General features: G+C 53.1%; 1 protein-coding gene and 1 long non-coding RNA gene across 9 annotated transcripts; one reads left to right on the top strand and one right to left on the bottom strand.

Annotated features, from left to right (window-relative positions):
• Window positions 1-4,142: 4,142 nt before the first annotated feature.
• On the bottom strand, window positions 4,143-11,762 carry LOC121821260 (uncharacterized). Of its 6 annotated transcripts, none has more exons than XR_006061969.2 (4): window positions 8,119-11,762; window positions 6,856-7,075; window positions 4,987-5,091; window positions 4,143-4,263 (listed from the first exon to the last, which is right to left on the bottom strand). It is a non-coding gene; the product is annotated as an uncharacterized LOC121821260 (long non-coding RNA). The 6 variants fall into 6 exon arrangements; XR_013043265.1 differs by having other exon boundaries at window positions 4,987-7,075; window positions 8,119-9,113; window positions 9,198-11,762; XR_013043264.1 differs by having other exon boundaries at window positions 4,987-7,075; window positions 8,119-9,317; window positions 9,533-11,407.
• Window positions 7,503-18,997, top strand: Prelp (proline and arginine rich end leucine rich repeat protein). 3 transcript variants are annotated; one of them, XM_076547430.1, is made up of 4 exons: window positions 7,503-7,668; window positions 8,431-8,489; window positions 14,016-14,992; window positions 16,481-18,997. In XM_076547430.1, exons 3-4 carry the CDS (start codon window positions 14,032-14,034, stop codon window positions 16,654-16,656), a joined length of 1,137 nt encoding a protein of 378 aa, XP_076403545.1. In that variant the 5' UTR covers window positions 7,503-7,668; window positions 8,431-8,489; window positions 14,016-14,031; the 3' UTR covers window positions 16,657-18,997. The 3 variants fall into 3 exon arrangements, with proteins under 3 accessions (XP_076403545.1, XP_006993276.1, XP_015842247.1); XM_006993214.4 differs by lacking the exon at window positions 8,431-8,489; XM_015986761.3 differs by lacking the exon at window positions 8,431-8,489 and having other exon boundaries at window positions 7,504-7,658.
• The last annotated feature ends 2,199 nt before the right edge of the window (window positions 18,998-21,196 follow it).

The following is a 21,196-nucleotide window of genomic DNA, read 5'->3' as shown; positions in this document are numbered from 1 at the left end:
CCCACACATGCATGTGCATAGTGTCTTGACAATTGATAGTAAGATAGACTTACAAGAATAGAAAACACCACGTGACCCCTGCCCTGGGGCTTCTGAGGTGGGTTTAGACCCCTGCGTGTGCCCCGGCAGCACAGCCACACACAAGAGGCAGAGCAGGTGCATTGGTCCTGACGATGTATCTGCTCTCGTTGGTGTGTGACCTTGGACTTATGGACTAGCTGTGCAGTGTCTGAGCCATGGGTCTGGCACAGCTCCTGTCCCTGGAGAGGTTAAAACCCTGGAGCACGTGTACACAGAGAACTGGAAGGCACCTGCCATGCAGGAACTCTTGGGAGGCCTCTAGGATTGCTGCTCCGGCAGGTGTGAGCCCCCCCCCCCCCGGGGGGAGGGGGCATGGGCAGTGGGCTCTGGCAGGGACGCCTTGCTCTTGCCCTCCTACATTGTGACACAGGACATAGCTGACCAAAACATGTCCACAGACTGATCGTTGTCCCATCATTAACCTGCGCTGTGCCCTTGTGAGGCAGGCATTCCTTGACCCCAAGGCATAGAGCAGTTTAACAAAGCAGGCGAGCTCATCCTTGTTATGAATTATGCTATGCACGCGGGGAACCCAAGGCCGGCCAGGCCAGGGCCTACTTGTGGAGGAAAACTTGCTGGAATGCTGGGCAGATGCAGTGGCGGGCTGGGCAGATGCACACCATGCGTGCATGGCGGTGGCAGCGGCTAGTAATTCACAACCCAGATGTTGCATTTGCATGGAAAGAGTTTATTAGATAGAGAGAAAGATAGAAAGGAGAGAGAGGAAGAGAGGGGGGGCTTCGAGGGTGCATATCTCGTGGGAGAAAAGCAGAAGAGAGAGAGAGGAAGGGGCAGAGTTTTTCCTTAAAATGAGACTTTTATGTCAGGCTGCAGGGTGGCCCCAAGGGGTGGGATTTCAAGGGGGCGGGTCAGAATAGTAACAATCATGACACCAGGACCTGACTGAATACTAGAGCTAAGTACCTGTGTCTGCCATGACTTGTGACTTTTACTACATTAAAGTTAGAATGGAGTTTCAGTATGATGCAATCAGACCATCCAGGTACCTGGGGGCCCTTACCTGGGCGTGCAGATGTTGGGAGGCCCCACTGGTCAGAAGTGGCAGTCTACCGTAGCTTAACAGCAATATGGAGGACCCCCCCCCACACACACACACACAAGCGCGGGGGGGGGGGGGGCCTTCCTGCTCTCTACCTAGCCTTATCTGGAAGATGTCTCTAGGCCCGGATGCCTGACTTACCCTTGACACAGTTCCCTGCAAACGCTCTTCCCCTGCTACCCATATGGTAATTAAGTAACACGCTGCAGCTTCACAGAGCTGTGCTGCCACCCATCCAGCTATGGGATAGGAGCATGCCACCTGATGCAAATTAGGGTTTCCCCCAGCCACCACCCCAATCCTATATATCCCTGATACTCTGGAATAAAGTTGAGCTGTCTCACTGGAAGGCTGATCCTGGAAGGCTATTTCCGCTGTGTTCACAGGCCGTTCAAGGCTCTCTGTGGTCACGTCTGCCCCTTTGTCCTCGGGGACTGGTGGCCAATGGACCGTGAGGCAAGAGGAGGCCCACATGCAGAACGCTGTCATTACCCACCTGAGCCTGGCTTCTCGAGGACCTGGGATGCCATGGCAGCTGGGCAGCTTTGCACACATTGCCGGAACAATCGGATTGCCGTGCCCGTGTGTGCCTCCCTCCCCACTCCCACGCTGCCGTCTTTGCAGGACGGCTGGGACAGTCTGCAAGCTGATGAGCCCTGTGCAGGATTCCTGACGACCAAGGGACAGGGGCTTAGGGATCCTCAGCCTGGCTGAGCCCATGGTGACATGGTTACCTCTCCCTTCCTGGCCTTTGCCCTGCCTCCTTCTGTTGAAACAGGCAGAGAGGTCTGTGGGGAGGAGAAAGTGGAAACAGTCTACAAAGTGCCTTTGGCCCCGTTTTCCACAAGCTTAAGCCCTTGGGGGATTCTGGGTATAGACTGGTGTCTTGGCCAAAAGTAAGGGAGTTAAGGAAACTTCTAGGCCAGGGACTGGGTGAAGAAGAAAAAAAGGGAGATCAGTAGGACCCAAGAAGGCCACTGGTCTTCTCTCTGATACAACGCCAGGGAGCCAGTGTGTCCCTCAAAAGGAAATAATCGCCCTACAAAGGGCTGCTGTCCCTTACAAACGCTGTCCAGGAAGAGATCAAAGAGATGCTGGGCTAGACCAGGGCTGGATGGGCGCTGCAGCATGGGTAATTGGGAGCAGGAGGCATGTCCTCACACAGCCCTGCCCTGGTGATCCAGCTCCACTTAAGTCTGTCTTCCTAAAGCTGCAGATGAGCCTGGGGTGGGCCGGGGGCGGTGTGTGTGTGTGTGTGTGTGTGTGTGTGTGTGTGTGTGTGTGTGTGCCAAGGATGAGGTGGAGTGTTTGCCACTGTGCTGAGACAAGCTCTCTGAACCAGTGCTGTAGGGGAAGAGAAGTAACGGGGCAGGGTCCTTTGCCCTTGCTGAGTTCACAGACTGTAATCAATATTGCACATGAGGACACGGAGACTCGGGAGGGACCTGAGTAGCCCAAGGGCTCCTAGTCAGCATGGAGGGGAAGCCGGGCTAGGCCTGGTACCACACATGTGAGCCTCTAAGCCCAGTACCACTGACCTCAAAATGAGGGACCCAAGCCAGGCATGGTGGTACACAACTGGGATCCCAGCATTTGGAAGGTAGAGGCAGGGGGATCAGGAGTTCAAAGCCACCCTTGGCTACATCATGACATGAAGCCAGCTTGAGTTATGTATGAATCAGGGTTCTCTGGAGGAACAGACCCTATGGGATTAATTTATATATATCAAAGATTGTATTAAATCAGTTTACATTAAAATAGTGATAACACTGAATCGCACCTGAGAGGCTGGGAACCTGGTAGCTGCTTGGGCCTTGTGGCTGGGTGCCTCAGCAGTTGGAGTAACCCCGGGGGGGGGGGGGGGGGTCTCTACCCGTGGGATGGCAACTCAGAAGATGCTCAATCCACAAGGCTGGGTGCCTCGGCAGTCCCAATCTGACTCTGGAAGCCTGAAAGCTTCCTTAGTCCATGATGGCAGACCAGGGACCCCCGGTTCTGACGTCATCGGAGGAATCAGCTGCTACAGCAACAGGTAAAGCAACTCAGACAGGGGGAAGCGAGCAGCAGGAGACAGCTCCCCCCTGCCACCCTTCCAAACAGAGCTGCTACCAGGAGGCGCCGCCCATTCCGGGTGGGTCTTCCCGTATCAGTTAAGGCAATGGGGATGGTTCTTCCGGAGAGGCTCCCTCTCTGGGTGGTCCTGATTTATGGCAAGTTGGCATTCAAGTCAACCGTAATAGGCTCCATGAGACCCCATCTCAAAGCAAAAACAATTAAAAAAAAATCAAGAGCCCAAATGTCCAACAGGAGGCACTGGTCAGATGAAGTTGGGGGAGGAAAGACCGAGAAAGAAGTGTTGTGTGCCAGCGCGGAGTAGCTGGCCAGGGATCCTGGGAGGGAAAATTTAAAAGAGCAAAAGCAGGTGCTGGTGTGGCCTAGCCAGCAGCACTCAGGAGGCCGAAGCAGGGGGATTGCAGCCTGCCTGGACTACAACGCGAAACTCTGTCTTTAAAAAGAAAGGGGGGAGGGGGAGGGAGAAGGGGGAGGCAAAGGAGGAAGAGGGGAGGAGAGGGAAAGCAGCTAAAAGAGGAGGGGGAGGAAGAGGAGGAAGAGGAGGAGGAGGAAGATGGGGAAGCGGAAGGGGGCCGGCCGGGGAGGAAGAGCTCGGGGGCAGCAGTGGGGTCTCGTGGCACGGGTTCCAGCTCCTCAAGGGGGTAAAGACGGATCACAAGTTCAAGGGCAGTCTAGGCAACTTATTGAGACCCTGTCTTGAAAAAAGTCAAAAGAAAGCTGGAGCCGGGCGGTGGTGGCGCACGCCTTTAATCCCAGCACTCGGGAGGCAGAGCCAGGCGGATCTCTGTGAGTTCGAGGCCAGCCTGGACTACCAAGTGAGTTCCAGGAAAGGCGCAAAGCTACGCAGAGAAACCCTGTCTCGAAAAACCAAAAAAAAAAAAAAAAAAAAAAGAAAGAAAGCTGGAGAGGAGTCCAGCGATAGAGCGCTTGCCTGGCAAGGGCCGGATCCTAGGTTGGCTCCTTAGTATCAGGGAGGCAGTAGGGGAGACAAACTGCACACGGTGTCTCCTGGTGGAGACAGGCAGGGACCCGAAATCAAATGATGATACCTTTAAAAAAAATAAATAAGATTTTGTAAGAAGTGAGTGACAGAGACTGTCCCTGTTTAACCCTCTTAAATGCCAGCAAACAGATGTGTTGAGCACCCAGATGTGCCAAGCCCTGGGTGGGTGCTGTGGGTTCCCAACAATGGACAGGCTGCTGTCTTTTCCCAGCAGGAGCCCAGGCCCCCCAGCCGGACAGAGGGGTGGGTGCCCTGCGGTTCCCCCAGTCTCTCCCCTGCTGTGCACCCTACCCTGTCCAGGGGTGAGGAGTGGCTAGCCTCTGTGGGTCCTGGTGACCACCCTGAGTCAAAACCTCCAAAGCCTACCGTGCCCTGCCAGGCAGTGAGAGGTGGGAGGCCGGGCCCCCGGCTCGCTGCACTTGGAGGAATATGGCCTCGTGTTATACAATCTATCCTTTCTTCTCTGGCACACGGCAGCAGCCAAGGCAGCCGTTACCATGAGGGCAAAGGAACAGTGAGCCCCAGACGGATGGCGGTCTTGGTGGGCAGGCCAAGTCTCTAGAAAAGCAGCTGAAACCCACCGCAGTGTAGGGGGGGAGGGGGGAGGGAGACCACCTCTCTCCTAGGTCTGGCCCCCTGCATTCCTCCTCAGTCATGCTGCCTGGCCTTCCCTGGTGGCTGCAGCCTGCATACACTTCCCACACTTTCCCAGCATTCCCCAGAAATATTCAGGAGTGACACATGAGGAAGAGATGAATATGTCACCCACCGTGTGTTTCTGAGACTCTGAGAGCAGGGATGCTCAGTCTGGAGGAGCCTTGGCTGTGTGAACGACGACACTCCGGAGCCCCTGCTCTGGCAAGCCTCCCGGCTTCTGGGGATGAGCGAGGAGGAAGACAGTTATGCTGATATGTACACCTAAGGAAACGGATGCTCAGATCTGCTTGCCAGGTACCAGGAAGGAACAGAGCTGACGTTTTAACCCAGGTGTCCCAATGCCCCCTCCCAGACTCTTTTCACGGTGTTGGAATGGAAGAGAGTTCAAAGCTCAATCAGTATAACCTCAAGTTTTACAAATAACAAAGTCTGGGAGGAAAGTGGCAGACCACGCAAGAGTCAAAGCCGGGGCGCAACAGCTCAGGCCTCTGTCCCCAATTTGGAGGTTTTTCCAGCCTCTGTCAGCGATCTAGAAAGGCAGGTTGGCTAACATCACCTGTTTTGTCCCACCTCTCCACTCCCCACAGTTGCCATTGGACCAGTGGCTGAGAACTGAAGTGTCGCTAATGATGGGAAGATAAGCATCGTGTTGAGAAGGCCGGGCCCTGAACCTAGGCTAAGGCAGCCTTGGCAGCAGACTGGCCAGTGTGTTGAATAGGGAAGTTCCTGCCCTGCCTAAAGGCATCCAAATAAAATAAAGGAAAAATGAACTCCAAAACATACCAGCAGGGGTTTGTGGGAGCAGGCACAGGAGAAACCAAATTGGCCTGAGTGGGTAATTATCATTTATTTATTTATTTATTTAGTAGTTACTTTTGTTGTTGTTTTGTTTTGAGGTTGTCTCACTCAGTCTTCCAGGCTGGCCTCAAACTTGTAGTAATTCTCGGGCAGGCACCAAGTGCTGGGATTATTGGTATGAGCCAGCGCACCAGCATGAGCTGTTGATCCGGGTGTTAGGTAATGAGGTGACAGTCTCCTGCACAAATGTGTCTATGAAGCCTATGGGTGCAGCTCAGTGGTAGGGCACTTACTTGCCTAGCACGTTCAGGGCCCTGGAACTGAGCCCCCTAGCACCTAGCACCAAGGGGGAGATGGGGGGAGGGGAAGACAGCCCAGAATACAAATGTGTATGCTTTCACATTTCTATAAAGACCACTTTTGGACTAGTGTATCATGTCATGGTCACAAGGGTACCAATTTGCAAACTGTACCCTAGACCTTCCTGAAGGGCATCCTTCCTGGTGGTCCCATCCTTCCTCCACCTGTGTCTGCATGGCCTGGAGCCAAGGAGAGGGGAGAAAGGGATACTAGCTTGAGGAGGGATTGGAAGTGAAGTTGGTTGCCATCACTCCCAAGAGTGCAGGCTTTGGGGGTGTGGATGGATCCCCACAAGTGGACACACCACCTACCCACCCTGCCAGCACAGTGAGAAGGCAGGTAGCCAGGCAGTGAGTGAGGTTTACGTCTCCCCTCTTCTCTGGTAATTCCTCACCACAATCCCTTCTGAAGCCCTTCTGTCCCCCTAGTCTCTAAAGTGCCTCACACACAGTTATTTATCTCCCGGGACTCCCTGAGACACAGATGAGGAAACAGAGGCATCTCAAGATCAAGTGACTTGCCCAAGGTCACCCTTCACTTCTTGTGAGTGGAAGAACTGAAGGCTGTTGGGGGAGGGGACTGGGGGGGGGTGGTTCTGCAGGTCTCTGTTGACCTAATGATGACCAAGTGAGTGTATCCTCCCGAGGTTCTGAGTGGCAGGCTGTGCTGGATACTCCTTCAAGCCAAGTATGCCTGATTTTAGCTCGGGAGTCTTGTTCAGATTGGAGAGGTTCTGCAATTGGTTTCCAGGAAGGGGAAATGCATTGGGGAGGATAGCATCTCCTTGTTTCGGTCTCATGACCACACAGTCCCCAAATCTCACCTGAGTGTGACACAAAGCTGAAAGAAGACCCCCAACATTGTCCTCATGAACTAAGAACGATGATGAGGATTTACAATTAGAAATCTGCTTTAATTTGGCTGTGTGATCCTCGGGCCAGACTTGTCCCTCTCTGGTCTTCAGACTAGCCTCCTGGCCACCAAACCAGTTACCTCTTGTATCAGCTCACTGCACAGGGAGGCTCCACTCCCTCAGCAAGTTCCTGGAGAAGATGATGGGGAAATATCGTCACTGCTTCCGCTCTGAAAAGCATCCCGTGATGAGTTGAAGAATGAACACCAGGGATGCAAGGCTGGCGTTGGGAATTTAACAGGCCTGTGCTGGACCCAGCGACCCCGCCCCGCCCGCGCAGAAACAGTGGCTTGTTTCCAAGAGCTTCCCTCCCTAGATTTGGCTTGTTTTCCAAACACGGGTCAAATGGTCCCTCTCCAGAGCAGCAGGAGCAGGAAAAAGTTATTAAAAGTGAGCCGTTAGTGGGCATCGGGTGTGGATGAGGTCTGTGCAGTTTTGGCTGCCAAATAAAGACGGTATTGTTGTCATTCCCAAGCGCCCTCCCTCTCTCCTCTGTTCCCTCCTCCTCTCTGCCCTCCCCCCTCCGATCTGCCCCTCCCTCCCCCTAACCTAACCTCCCCACCCCAATAAGCTCTGGTAGAAGAAAGTCAGGCAGACACACGCAGACACACACCACTGGGAGACCAGAACTCCTAGCTGGCTCTCTGCTGCCACAGCTCCACCAAAGGGTGAGGAGGAAGAGAGGAGCGCCCCAGAGTCCAGAGGAGAGGCAGGTGTGTGCAGGTAAGCCCAGGCAGTGGGGAGAAGACTGGAGACTGGAAGGCTCCTTCCTCCAAGGGTTCCCTCTAGCTCTGTCCAATCTTTCTTTCCTCCCTCCTTCCCTTCTTCCTTCCTATTTTTCCTCCCCACAGAGCCCAGATGTAGTCTTCCTCATTTCTTGCTGGCACCCTCACGTCTCCTCAGCATCCCATACCCCTGTGTTTTGCTTGCTGCAGAAGTGAAACTTTCCTCAAGTGCTGATGTTTGTGGAACACACAGAGCTGTGTCGCACACAGAATTTCAACAGAGCAGGTGTTGCCATAGAAACCGGACACCGGAACCCAGTTCTCTGCACCTTTCATGTACTGTCTGTCACACATGGCAGAAGACAGACAGACAGACAGACACACACACACACACACACACACACACACACACACACACACACACACACACACTGGGTCTGGCTCTTACCCTCTCACATGCCTCCTCAGCTGCAAGACCAGAGAGAAAGTGTCCTCCCGCTGAGATGACAGAGCCCAAGGACAATCACGTCTTGGCTGAGCAGGGAGGACATGAGCAATCGGGTGGTTTTCTTCTTTCTTTTGAGCTTAATTAGGTAGGAGGGAGAGAAAAGTGGCCCTCGGGCCTGCACAGTATCTCCTCAGCCGCCTGAATTCCTGCCTCCCTGGTCCAAACCACTTGGCTTCTGCAAAGAGAAGTCCACGGAGCCTGCAAGTCTTGGAGGCCCTAACTCCAAGTTAACAATTTTTCTTTTCCCTGCAGGTAGTCAGAAACACATTTCTCTCTGAAGTTATTCTGAAACTGTCCTGAACGTTCAGTTGGTAAGGGGGCTTCAAGTAGAGAAAGGAGGAGGGGACCTGAGAGCCTTGTTTACATAATTTCCTCCTCTCCGGCAATGGAGGGGCCCCATGGCAGCAAGAAGGGTAATTTTCAGAAGCCCCTAGACAGTAGACAGGGCATCCGGAAGCTTTGGCCAGACACTCACTACTGACCCATCAAACAGGGCCAAGGAGCCCAGAGCTGTTTTAATGCACCCTGAGACTCCCCTACGTGTTCAAGGTACAGATGGCTGTGTGGCTTCCTGGAAAAGGAGCCCCACAGTCCTAACAATGGGGAATGACTACTGGAGGGAACAGGTACTCTCATATGATTGCTGCTGCCCCCCACCCCCACCCCACCCCCTCACTGCCTCCAGTAATCCTGGGCAACCATATTCCTGGAGAACATTCTAGAAAGAAAGGAAGTCACCTCAGGATAGCTCCTCTTACCTGCTAGGTTACCCATCCCAGGCACTCAAGAGCTGGTACTGGGTGCTGTTTCCATCCCTTTTAGATCCTCTCCCCATGCTCTGTGCTGTTCCGCTCTCTCAGAGGACAGACTAGTTGGTGGTAAGTCCCTTACCCACCCTACCTCCCTGGAAGGCATGTGAGTAGAGCATCTTGCGGCTAGAAGGAACAAACAATGGTAGGCTGGGAGAAGCCACAACCGGCAGAAAAGAGAGATGTCCCCTTGCTGGCCAGGGTCCCTACCTGTCGCAGACAGCAGAGAGGTGGGCTAGACCGGTCAGGATGGAGATGCAGTGAGCTTGGCCCGGGTGTCTGGGGAGTTCCAGCCAGCTGATTCTGAATGCCAAACGAGGTCTTCTGGGCCTCAAAGGGAATGAGGTTTCTCTGAGAGGAAGATCTAGTACTGTACTTCAAGAAAGACCCCTGCCTTCCAGCGGTAGAGGGGTGGAGGACATTAACCAACCACGTTGATAGGAAAGCAAAACAAACAAACAAAACCATGGATTCTAAGTGGTTCCAGCGGCCCCTGGACATGCACTGAGCACACACTCTGCACATCAACCGATATTCATCCTCACCACATCCAGGCTGGGTCTGTAGCGCGGTGGGCGAGTGCTTGAGGAACATCCACGGAACCCTGGTTTTTGTCTTCAGCGCCTCAGAAGCGTCAAGCATGCCTGTTTTATAGGGGAGGAAACTTTTGTAGTGGTACCCAGCTAAGATAAGTTGCAGGGTGGAATCTGAACCTGTACCCACATCCAGTCTCACACAGATTCTTCTCGGCTTTAGTCAAGGATTGAAGTGTTCGGGGGAGTCGCAGAAGGGCAGATATAGGGGGCGGCAGGCTATTAGGGACTGTCTGTCTGTCTGATTTCTTCCCTGCCCCAGTGGGGAGCTTGCTCTTTCAGACTAGTTCCCTAAAACCATAAAACCCCCATTCTGTTTACATCCGCCTATTCAAACCAGAACGTGAAGGTTACTCTGTAAATAGTGCTAAGCTTGCCTTTAGGACTTTTTGTTCTGCATTGCCTTTTAAGTGTGCCGTTTACATCTGACAACTGGGTGGGCTTTGCCCAACCCCAGTTCATGCTATGCATTTAGAAGGACCACTCTCCCTGGACGGTACTGGCTCACAGTACCTCAGGCCCATGCTGCAGGAGTCCAAACACTGACAAGGCTGGGGTTCTTAGCACAGATTAACAGGATAGGTAGGAAAGAGGATGAGCTCACTTGAAACTCAGGGAGCCTCTCCCAGAGCCTGCTCCTTTGTAAACAAACTCTCTCTACCATTCGCAGAGTCTGCTTTCTAGAAGAACATGCCCTCAGATGCATGAGCTCATCCCACCCTCACACAGATGTCAAGCCTAGGGCCCAACGGGAGAGTCAGAGGCGGGATTCAAGCCCAGGTCCACGCTGTCAGAACTGAAATTTGAATTGTAAGATCTCTTAGGAAAGGCTTTGAAATGCAGAGCTTGAACTGGGGGTGGGCGAAGCAACTGCTTCTTCCCCTGTGAATCAGCAGCCTTTTGCGAGCCAGCGCTGGAGACCCCGGCTGCATGAGTTTGGTGCAGGGCATGGTCAACAAATGCCCATTGATGGAGGGCGAGCAGGGCCAGTATGGAGAGGGATTGGACGGGACGTGGGGAGGTATGCTTTCAGAGTCATTAGTGATTTTAAGCACAGACACCCCACCCTAAGGGAGCTAATGACCCAGAAGATGGGATCATAGGGTCCTGGCTCTGGGCTTTGTTGGTGAGACTACAAACCCCTCTGGAGTGGCCTTACCTCCAGTCTGTCTCAGCTCTCCTTTAGAGAGCGCTAGAGCGGCAGAGCTTGGCTAGAGAGACCAGCTCTGTAGTGAGAACTTCCCAGAAGGACAGCCAGGCTTGGCAGGAAGGGGTGTGCCTGTGAGGAAGGCCTTGGAAATGAACAGTTTCCTTGTGCACTCTGCACACAGATCTCTGGTTCAGCCCTGGGGCCTGAAAGAGGGGACAGCTGGTCCTCTTCCCCCATGGAAACTCTCCACTTCAGATCCAGGGAGCTTGTTTTGGAGACCCTCCTGGGCTCTAGCCCTGAGATCCAGAAGGAAGGGTTCTCCAAGACTCCAGTCTGGAGCTGAGGAAGGGGAAGGAAGGCCTGGGGACCCCATGCCTGAGCCAGACAGGGAGATTGAATGGGTTTCCTATTGAGATAGCCCCTGACAGTGGAGCCAGGGCTGCCCAGCACTGAGACCCATCCATGCCCCACCGACAGAGGCCAGCTGTCCGGGACACCACGCTTCACAGGGCAGGCTCTGCTGGCTCCCCTGGAAAGCTTTGTTTGCTTAACTTGGGGTCCATTACTTCACCTTGGAAGTGCCTTTGGTAATGAGGGCACAAAGAGAACCAGGGAACTTCAGTCCCTTGGGGACTGAGGCAAGGTTTCTTACAGCATGGGGGTAATTTTGTACATCACACACATGCACGCGCACACACGCACACGCACACGCACACACCCCTCTTTGACCCCACAGACTTCTGGGTAATTCATACTAAAGAGATTTCAAAGAACAGAAAAACAAATCAGGGTTGCAAAGACTGGTGCTTTTAAAATGTTTTTGGAATAGCAAGTCTTCCCTCTCTTCATTCCTACGTAGCATGACTGTTCTGTTCTCAAGAAAATTAAAAGCCTTATAAAAATGTGAATTCACAACACACCAGTTAGAGAGCGATGTGGAATCTAGCAACCAGGCTCCAGTTCAAGTGCTGCAAGGAACTGATCGTCTTTTTAGTCCTTTCAGAGAAGCCTCGGGGCGGATAAACCAAGAACCTAACCTTCTAAATGTACCTGAGAGGTTTGTCTGAGAAAACACACCCCAGACAGGAGAGAGAAATACCACATAGCCCAACATACAAAGCTCACACATGCATACAGGGCCCTGAGTGTGTGTGTGTGTGTGTGTGTGTGTGTGTGTGTGTGTGTGTGTGTGTGTGTAATGAATGTATATATAGAGTGGTACAGGGTGGGGTCAAAGAGGTGTGTGTGTGTATGTGTGTGTGTGTGTGTGTGTGTGTGTGTGTGTGTGTGTGTGTGATGTACATATACAGCTAGGGACAAGCACAGTTAGATTCTGCCCATTGGGGGCTGAGTTCTTCCTGCCTGCCTGTTAGCTGTCTCTCTCAGCTCCACCTGAGCATCTGATGCACAACTTGGGGACCCCCCTGGCCCCCTGCTCCTTTCCTTTGGTCAAAGCATGCAGAAGGTAGTCCCTAGAAAAAAGCAAAGGAAGATATGACATTGATATGGGCTCAGGAGGTAGGTGGGAGACGGAGGCCTACACTCGAGGCCGTGATCACAGGGTTCAATTACAAGCTGGGGACACACTTTAGCCCACTCTACCTCTGAGAACCCCAAGAAGTCCGCATTCCCAGAGCTACAGTAGTGAGGGAGATTCGAGGTGAGCCAGTGATGTGAGGTGAAAAGTATCAGCAGAGAGGAGCTGAAGGGATACAAAGTGCAGGGCCCTCTCCCTGGGCCCTTCCTACCCTAGGTGGGAGAAGGGAGCCCCTGGGAGTTGCCACTCTCTAGCTGGTACGGATTATTCAGCATTTCCCCTCTTTCAACCACACAAGGCAGCAGAGCCACCCCAAAGCCCCTCCAGCTCTTGATCCCAGGGTCCCCGAAGCTACCAAGAAGTTCTTCCTAGTACTCCATCTCAACACTACCCATTCCCAAGTGCCTGGAGCGACCATACCAGCGCTAAAGAGAGGAAAGTGTTTTCCCCACGTCTCTCTCTTCGTTCCTTTCCTGTTTATTTTCCCAAGGGCCTCTACATCTGGGGAGGAATTCTTGGCATGGCTCATGCTGGCAAAGACCAGCACTCTCTGGGCCAAGGGCAAAGGAGGGGACAGAGCCTGGGTGAGTGGGTGAGTGCCGGTGTCTGAGCATTGCCCTGTCAGGAGACCTCCTGGACTTTCTGTCCTGTGCCCCTGTCAAACGTCCTCCTGGCCTCCGCAGGTCACTTCTTTCCTCTAGCCTCAATTTTATAAACAGTGGGGGCTGGGCACGGTGGGTGGATTGCAGGCCATGTTTAGCAATGATGTTTTCCTCTTCAAACGCTTCGTCTAACCGTCCTCCCGTGTGTGTATGTGTGTGTGTGTGTGTGTGTGTGTGTGTGTGTGTGTGTTCTCTCGTCTTTCTCAGTATTTCTATCTCTGTCTATAACAGATTTAAGGAAAAAGACTGTTCAAGCCAGCACAGGAGTCACCTTGGGGGCCCCTTCTCAGTGTACCCCCTCAGGGGAAGCACAGGAATGTAGGCACAGTTTGAAAACCATTGCCGGATGGGAATTGTAAGGAATCTTCCTGGCCCACTGCTTAGGACTCTGGGACATATCCTAGTGTCCCCCTGAAAAGGGTAGGGAACTTTTCTTGGGGGAGGGATGATATAAAAAGTGTCCAGTGGATTTGGGGTGTCACTCTGTGGCAGAGCAGTCCCTTGAACACTTGCATTATAAGAGGGGGTGATCTTCTCTTGTTACAGCTGCAGAGAGCCCACCCCCCCAACCCCAGTTAAAGGTCTCCAATACGCTTTAGGACTCTGGGTTCCCAGCCAGCACCTTGTGCTTTCTACTAACTTTCACCTTCCCACAGTGGGGGGGGGGGGGTGTTCGGCAGTTCAACAGCCTCAGGTCCTCACCTGTTCTTCAGGTCCCTGGCTCTGCCCCTTTCCCCAGGATTTAGTTCTGGAGGAGCCCTGCTGCAAAGGCATGCCTTCCTCCTCCTCCTCCTCCTCCTCCTCCTCCTCCTCCTCCTCCTCCTCCTCTTCTTCTTCTTCTTCTTCTTTCATTTATTTATTAATTATGTATACAGTGTTTTGTTTGTATGTATTTCTGCATGCCAAAAGAGGGCACCAGACCTCATTACAGATGGTTGTGAGCCACCATGTGGTTGCTGGGAATTGAACTCAGGACCTCTGGAAGAGCAGTCAGTGCTCTTAACCTCTGAGCCATCTTTCCAGCCCAGAAGCATGCCTTCTATTCCTGAGGCCCAGCAGGCTAATTATTCCATTTCCTCCCTGCAGGTACATCACCTGGATCATGAGGGCATCCCTCTTCTGGCTCCTCCCACTTCTCCTCATCTTGGCCTCAGTGGCCCAGGGCCAACCAACAAGACCAAAACCGGGGGCTCGGCGGAAACCCAAGCCAAGGCCCACACCCAGCTTTCCTCAGCCCCACGAGCCAGCAGAGCCTACAGACCTGCCTCCACCCCTCCCTCCTGGCCCTCCATCTGTCTTCCCTGACTGTCCTCGGGAATGCTACTGCCCCCCTGACTTCCCATCAGCCCTCTACTGTGACAGCCGAAACCTTCGCAAGGTCCCCATCATCCCGCCCCGCATCCATTACCTTTACCTGCAGAACAACTTCATCACGGAGCTCCCTCTGGAGTCTTTCAAGAACGCCACCGGCCTGAGGTGGATCAACCTGGACAACAACCGGATCCGCAAGGTGGACCAGAGAGTGCTGGAGAAGCTCCCCGGCCTGGTATTCCTCTACATGGAGAAGAACCAGCTGGAAGAGGTGCCCTCAGCTCTGCCCCGGAACCTGGAACAGCTGAGGCTGAGCCAGAACCACATCTCCAGGATCCCGCCGGGTGTGTTCAGCAAGCTCGAGAACCTGCTGCTCCTGGATCTGCAGCACAATCGGCTGAGTGATGGTGTCTTCAAGGCCGACACCTTCCAGGGCCTCAAGAACCTCATGCAGCTCAATCTGGCCCACAACATCCTGAGAAAGATGCCACCCAAGGTCCCCACGGCCATTCACCAGCTCTACCTGGACAGCAACAAGATTGAGACCATCCCCAGTGGATATTTCAAGGCCTTCCCCAACCTTGCCTTCATCCGCATGAACTACAACAAGCTGTCGGACCGAGGGCTCCCCAAGAACTCCTTCAACATCTCCAACTTGCTGGTGCTCCACCTGTCGCACAACAAGATCAGCAACGTGCCGGCCATCAACAACAAGCTGGAACACCTGTACCTCAACAACAACAGCATCGAGAGTGAGTCGAGTGGGGCCGGGCCAGCCACAGGGAAGAGCTCAGTCCGTCTACACTTTCTCAGGAGCACCAGGGCGGAGTTACAAGAAGCAAAGGCTGGGACCAGGGTGTAGCCTTCTAGCCTTCTAGAGCGCTTTTCTTGTTGTTGTTTTGGTTTTTGGTTTTTCGGGACAAGGTTTCTCTGTCTAGCCCGGGTTGTCCTGGAACTTGCTCTGTAGACCAGGCTGGCTCAAACTCAGAGATCTGCCTGCCTCTGTCTCCAGAGTTCAAAGGCGTGTGCCACCACTGCCCGACTTAGAGTTCTTTCTAATATGCATAAGACCTTACATTCCATACTTAGCCACTGAAGAAAAGCAGGAGGGGGGGGATCCCACTAGTTTTGACTGTGGCCTCACTATTTGCTGCATCTGTGTGACCTGGAAAAGATATTCTACCCGTGCAGAATGTTTCCTTGCCTGTAAAATGAGGATGGCAATACTATCTTCTAACACAAATAGGCTGACCTAACCATGTATGTATGAAGGATGCTGAACAGCGTGCTTGAAAAGCATGAGGTTTCCTTTCTCCAGCCCTTCTCATCAGCATCAGCTTTTCTGGCCGCTGGACCTGTAAATAGGACAGACACAGGAATACGCTGGGTATTTTCCCAAGAGTGGAATAGAGATACAAAGTGTTCATGTTCTGGGCCCGCCACTGCAAAGAAGCCATCAGTAGCCCCGGCAGGGGACTTCCCAAAACTAAGCCTTGGTTTTAAAAAGTCTTGTGAAGAGGACTCAGAGAGGTAGCTATGCAGTCAGGGTACGGAACTGGTAGAGGCTGGAGAGGGTCATGTTTAACTGGATTCTGATTCTGTATGGAAGGTGGCAGTGTTCCACGGGGACACTTTCCTAAGGAATTCTCACAGGGTCCTGAGCTTGGTGTGTCAACTGTGGCCTAGGGCATGAGGTTGGAGCTCAATTTTGCTTCAGTCAAAAATGTCAGGCCAGACATGGGGGGGTGGTACATGTGGGTAACCCCAGTGCTTGTGGGGTGGAGGTAAGAGAATTGGGAGTTCAAAGACATCTTGGACTCCATGACACCCTGTCTCCAAAACACAAAACAAAACAAAACAAAACCTCTTCAACTGGATATGGTGGCAAATGCCTGTAATGTCGACTCTTGGGAGACTGAGGCATGAGAATGGAGAGTTCAAGGTCAGCCTAGCGGGTACAATAGCTCTGAGTAGAGCACCAGCAGAAAGGCTCGAAAAAAGATGAGTGTTGTTTAGTCCTTGAATAAGCCATTCATGCAAGACATGCAGCAGCCGATGGTCCCCAACTGAGTTCATTTGACTGACTCTGGAGAGGAGGCCATCTACAGCCACACCTTCCCCAAGTCACCCCACTCAGAGAGGAGAACTGTGGAGTCCACACTCTTGGTGGCCACCCCCTCCCTCCCCTACCTGTGCTGTCAGTGCCTCTGCGGCTGACTTCTCCCCTTCTTTCTCCCTAGAAATCAACGGGACCCAGATTTGCCCCAACAACCTGGTGGCTTTCCACGACTTCTCCTCGGACCTGGAGAACGTGCCGCACCTGCGCTACCTGCGGCTGGACGGGAACTTCCTGAAGCCACCCATCCCACTGGACCTCATGATGTGTTTCCGACTCCTGCAGTCTGTGGTCATCTAGGCCGTGTCCGGAGCTGGACCCCCTCTGACAGCACTTGAAGCCTGGTGGCCCAAGCTCTGGGGTCCACCATTTTTCTGTCTCCCTCTCTTGTTCCCAGCTCTGCCTTTCTTCTCATCCCTTTCTGAGGATGGGAAATGCCATGTGTCCTGCTCCAGCTCTAAAGCAAGATTCCCCACCCAGCCCAAAGACACCCTGCCAGCCGAAACCTCTGCTCTTCTTTGGTCTCCCTTTGCTTCAGACACAGGAGTTTGCCAACAGATGCAACCCCTCCCCTCTCCTGGGCAAGGCCGTGGACTGATAGCTTTTCTTAGTCTCGGTCACATAAGAAGTGGAAGCCATCCCAGAGGTGACCCCTGGAAAGTTCTGCTGAGAACCCCTCCACCTTGGGCATCTCTGCCTCAAGAAGGCTGACAAACCCAGGTATCCTGGGCCAAGAACCCTCTTTCCAAAACGATTGCCCTGACACCCTGTTTCCTGACACCAGACATCACCCTGCTCTCTGCCACCTCACATCCTCCAGAAAGTGTGAGGGAATGATTGAGGTGGGGTGGAGGGTTAGGGTCCCCCACAAGTGTGTCCATCAGCCCTTCCTCCTCGGGGCCAAGCACAGCACACACCCTCTTGGCTAGGCCTCAGAGAGGAACAGCCAGGGAGAAGAGAGGTTCAAAGAACTAGAATTTAACTAATGGGTAGTGGCTGGGGGGTCAAGAGCCCCAGAATGGGCCCTGACCCAAACTTGACAAGAGACCCAAGGCTCTGGAGGGCAGTGTTCCTAGTGGAAGGCCAAGAGGCAGCATCCCAGAATCGTCTGCTCTCCATCACGTACATGACCCAGTCCGTGTCCCCCACCCCACCCCTTGAGAAACAGGGAAAAAGGGGTGGAGCACCTGGAAATCTCCCAGAAGCCTCTTTCACGCGCTTCTGGGGGGCGGGGGGGGGGGGGGGGGGGAAGTAGTCTCCACCTCTAAAGCAGACTCGTCGGTGACATCTGGTGGCTGGTGCAGGTCACAGCCGACTCCGCTCTCCTGGGGTGCTGTTGCAAGCAGCTTCCATGGGGGAAGAGGCCAGGCCCATGGGTGACTGGCTTAGTGTCTCTTTCCGTATGGGTGTAAAGGGAAGGGCAGAGGTGGGTTCATTCCCGTCATGAGTGAGTATGAATGAGAAAGCTTTGGGAGTCTAAGGGAAGCCAGTGTGACCTCGGCCTTGTTGGCTCTCTTGCTCTCAGCCTCCGAATTTGTTCTCAGGCAGTAGGTGGGATGCTCCTCCAAGGTCCTCTCAGAGCTGCATTGTTGCGTGTCTGTGCAACACGCTTCTAGAGCACACCTAACGCAGGACAAGTGGTGTTACCTCGCCCCCTTGCAGTAATTTATTCCCTGCACAAACACCCCTCCCCCAAATCGTCCCTTCCCTCCCTTCCGAGCCCAGGTGAGCGACTTGGCAGGTTTCCGAGAGCCTGGGTTTCTGGCCTTTCCTGTCCCCTCACCTCCTCTAGGGGAGGCTGCCTCTGCCCTGCCACAGTTTTCTGAGTGTATGATGAGGAGGAGTATGGGGAGGTGAATGTTCTAGAAATGAGTGAAGTACAGGGCCCACCTCTTTGGGATGGGGAGGCTCTGGAGGTTTTTGCATCTCCCCAGGGATAGTCACACAACTGCTTTAAGACATCGGATCAGGCTGGGCCCGACAGTCCAGAAATCCCGTTCATAGTCTTGATCTCATTTCTCATCTGCTCATTATTGGAAATGGAGCCCTCTTCACACAGCCTCTTCCCCCCCTTGCTGTGCGAGCTCCTCATTCTTCCCAGCTGCAGCTGGTCTCTCCAAGGCTCCTGCTTAAAGTCAATCCAGTATCACGGCTGAAAGCAACCTGGTGCTACGGCCTGGACACGCCCCCTCTGCATCCACGCACAACCTGCAGCCTCAGCCTCTTTGGTGAGGCCCACAGGGAGCACAGCCCCTGCGGCTGCTAGGGATGGGGGTGGGCACTGATCCGCAGACCCAGCAGTCACACCATCGGCATCCCATTATCCCACCTGGAACATGCCAGCTTCCCACGCTGCTCTCTGCAGCTGCCAGCTCTCTAGAGGGGCTAGAGTTAAACTGCCTTTACAGGAGACAGACAGACAGACAGTGTGCTAGTTTACCTTTGGGTTTAGAAAGCCCCTTCTCACACAAGTTCATTCACTCAGCACCATTGGCAACTACACATGCAGGTGTGTGTGCGCTCTGTACATCTTATCTATTCTCTTAAAGACCATGTTAACTCTGATACAGCTTTCACATTTCGACAAGCTTCATGGCAAAGGAAATAAAGTCATATGGAAAAACACCCAGCATGAACCTGACCATGTGGATGGGTCAAATTCTTGCCACCCCACTCCCTACTTCTTGCTGAGAGATACGTGAAGAAAATATCTTCCTGCAGGGCGGTGGTGGTGCACGCCTTTAGTCCCAGCACTCAGGAGGCAGAGGCAGGCGGATCTCTGTGAGTTCGAGGCCAGCCTGGGCTACCAAGTGAGTTCCAGGAAAGGAGCAAAGCTACACAGAGAAACCCTGTCTCAAAAAAACAAAAACAAACAAAAAAAAAGGGCTGGAGGGATAGCTCAGCCATTAAAGACTAGGCTCACAACCAAAAATATAAGAAAAACCAGAAGAAGAAGAAGAAGAAGAAGAAGAAGAAGAAGAAGAAGAAGAAGAAGAAGAAGAAGAAGAAGAAGAAGAAGAAGAAGGAGAAGAAGAAGGAGAAGAAGAAAAGAAAGAGAAAAAAGAAAATATCTCCCTTAAAAAGTGCTTTTCAGATTTATTTATGTGTATAAGTGTGTAGCCTGTGTGTGTGAGGGTGCACCACACTCATCCTTGTGCTCATAGAGGTTAGAAGATGGCACTGGATCCCCTGGAACTGGAATTATGAATGATTGAGAGCCTCCATGTGGGTGCTGAGAACCGAACCCGGGTCCTCTAAAAGAGCAACAAATGCTCTTAACTTCTGAGTCACATCTTTAGCCTCCAAAATATCTTAAGAAACTCCTAGGAGCCAGGAGTGGTGGTGCACACCTTTAATCCCAGCACTCAGGTAACAGAGGCAGCAGATCTCAGGAGTTTGAGACCAGCCAAGGTGGCACAGCAAGACTTGCCTCAATAAATAAATCTGTAGGAGAGATATACCAAAGCCTTTTCTTAGAGAATGTACCCAAAACTCATAACCTTCATGAAAAAATATTCCTAAAGTCAGACCAGAAATCTAATAGCTCCATTTGAAACGGAAACAGCCAAGTTCTTTCAATGCACAGATATCAAACTGTGGAGTTTCTCAGGGCTCAGAACCAAGGCAGACACCAGAAGACTCATGGTCGGTCACCTTTTCTGCCCAAGAAAAGATCGCAGACTAATTGGGGAAATGCAGTGTGTACGGGAAGTGCCCAGGGCAGACAGCCAAGGACCAAATCATCTGGAAAGGTCTACAGGCCACGCAGAAGTTCAAAATGACAACAGTTACCACGGCTGTCTTTGGAGGGAATTTGGCTACAGAAGGGGGTTTGTGACCCTCCCGGTCTAAGCTATCTTGTGTAGGATGAAAACCGACAGATGCCCTCGCTTCTCCCTCCCTGCCTGATAAGGGCCCGCTTCAGATCAACTGTGCGCCGGGCAGGTACCGGTTAAAAATTCAAGGGTGAGCAATACATGCTCCATCCATGCTTTGGGGGAGTTAGTAACTTGATAAGAGGGTGGGGTGCATCCACGAATTCGGTTTTTTTTTTCTTAATTGTAATGACTTTAACTATAAGCAACCCAGAGTAGACCTACTCTCTCTGCCTGGGAAGTCTCAGTGAGCGGGCTCTAAGGGATCTAGTTTTGCCAGAGGAGAGATGGAGAAAGCATATGACTTGGAGGAAAACAGCGGGAACCAAAAGATAGCAAGCTGGGCTGGAGTCTAGCCCGTGTCAGGGTGGGTAGTGGTTCTCAGTCCTCAGCAGGGAATACAAAAAGGCAGGCAGGTCCCTGAACGTTCTGCTCTCCTCTCCCACTGCCCACAACAGGGCAGCAGCAGGGTCAGCTGGCCAGACTTCTGTGCACACAGCCTGCTGCCTCTGCTCCATGAGCATGGCTCCTGTCTTTCTCCTAAAGGGCAGCGCTTGCCAGGCTCGCGGATCGGGGACAAAGCCCGCCCACCTGCCGCTTCCCACACAGGTCCACATTCCCGTCCACCAACGCCCCCGAAATCCATGGGAACGACCGACCGCAGGCTTGTGAAGGCGGGAATAGAAGCTGGGAGAAAGTGTAGGATGAGTTTTGCCTCGGGGGATGGGGTTGGGGAAAAGCGCGTGGGAGCCGGCGCATGCGCAGTACAGGGCTGGCTGCTCCCGCCTCGAAGTGCGGGGGCGGATGCTCAGGGGAGGTGGGTGACGGACGGCGGGAGGGTGGAGGGGGTGTGTCGCCGAGAGTGGGGATGAGGGTGGGAGCAGGTGGCAGGGGGAATGAATGAACAGTCTCATCTGCATTCCTTGCAGGGACAAATGGCGTGGAGGTGGGAGAGGGGCACGCTC

The sequence above is a fragment of the Peromyscus maniculatus genome, chromosome 11, assembly GCF_049852395.1.
Source record: "Peromyscus maniculatus bairdii isolate BWxNUB_F1_BW_parent chromosome 11, HU_Pman_BW_mat_3.1, whole genome shotgun sequence".
Lineage (NCBI taxonomy): Eukaryota > Metazoa > Chordata > Mammalia > Rodentia > Cricetidae > Peromyscus > Peromyscus maniculatus.
The sequence above is the reverse complement of the archived record's forward strand: the minus strand, read 5'-3'. Positions and strand labels throughout refer to the sequence as shown.

What these genes read in the sequence shown, in the direction of transcription:
- Prelp (XM_006993214.4), top strand. Translation starts at nt 14,032, where the DNA reads ATGAGGGCATCCCTCTTCTGGCTCCTCCCACTTCTCCTCATCTTGGCC. An exon ending in CAACAACAACAGCATCGAGA is followed by an intron (nt 14,993 to 16,480) that starts GTGAGTCGAGTG and finishes CTTTCTCCCTAG; the next exon opens with AAATCAACGGGACCCAGATT.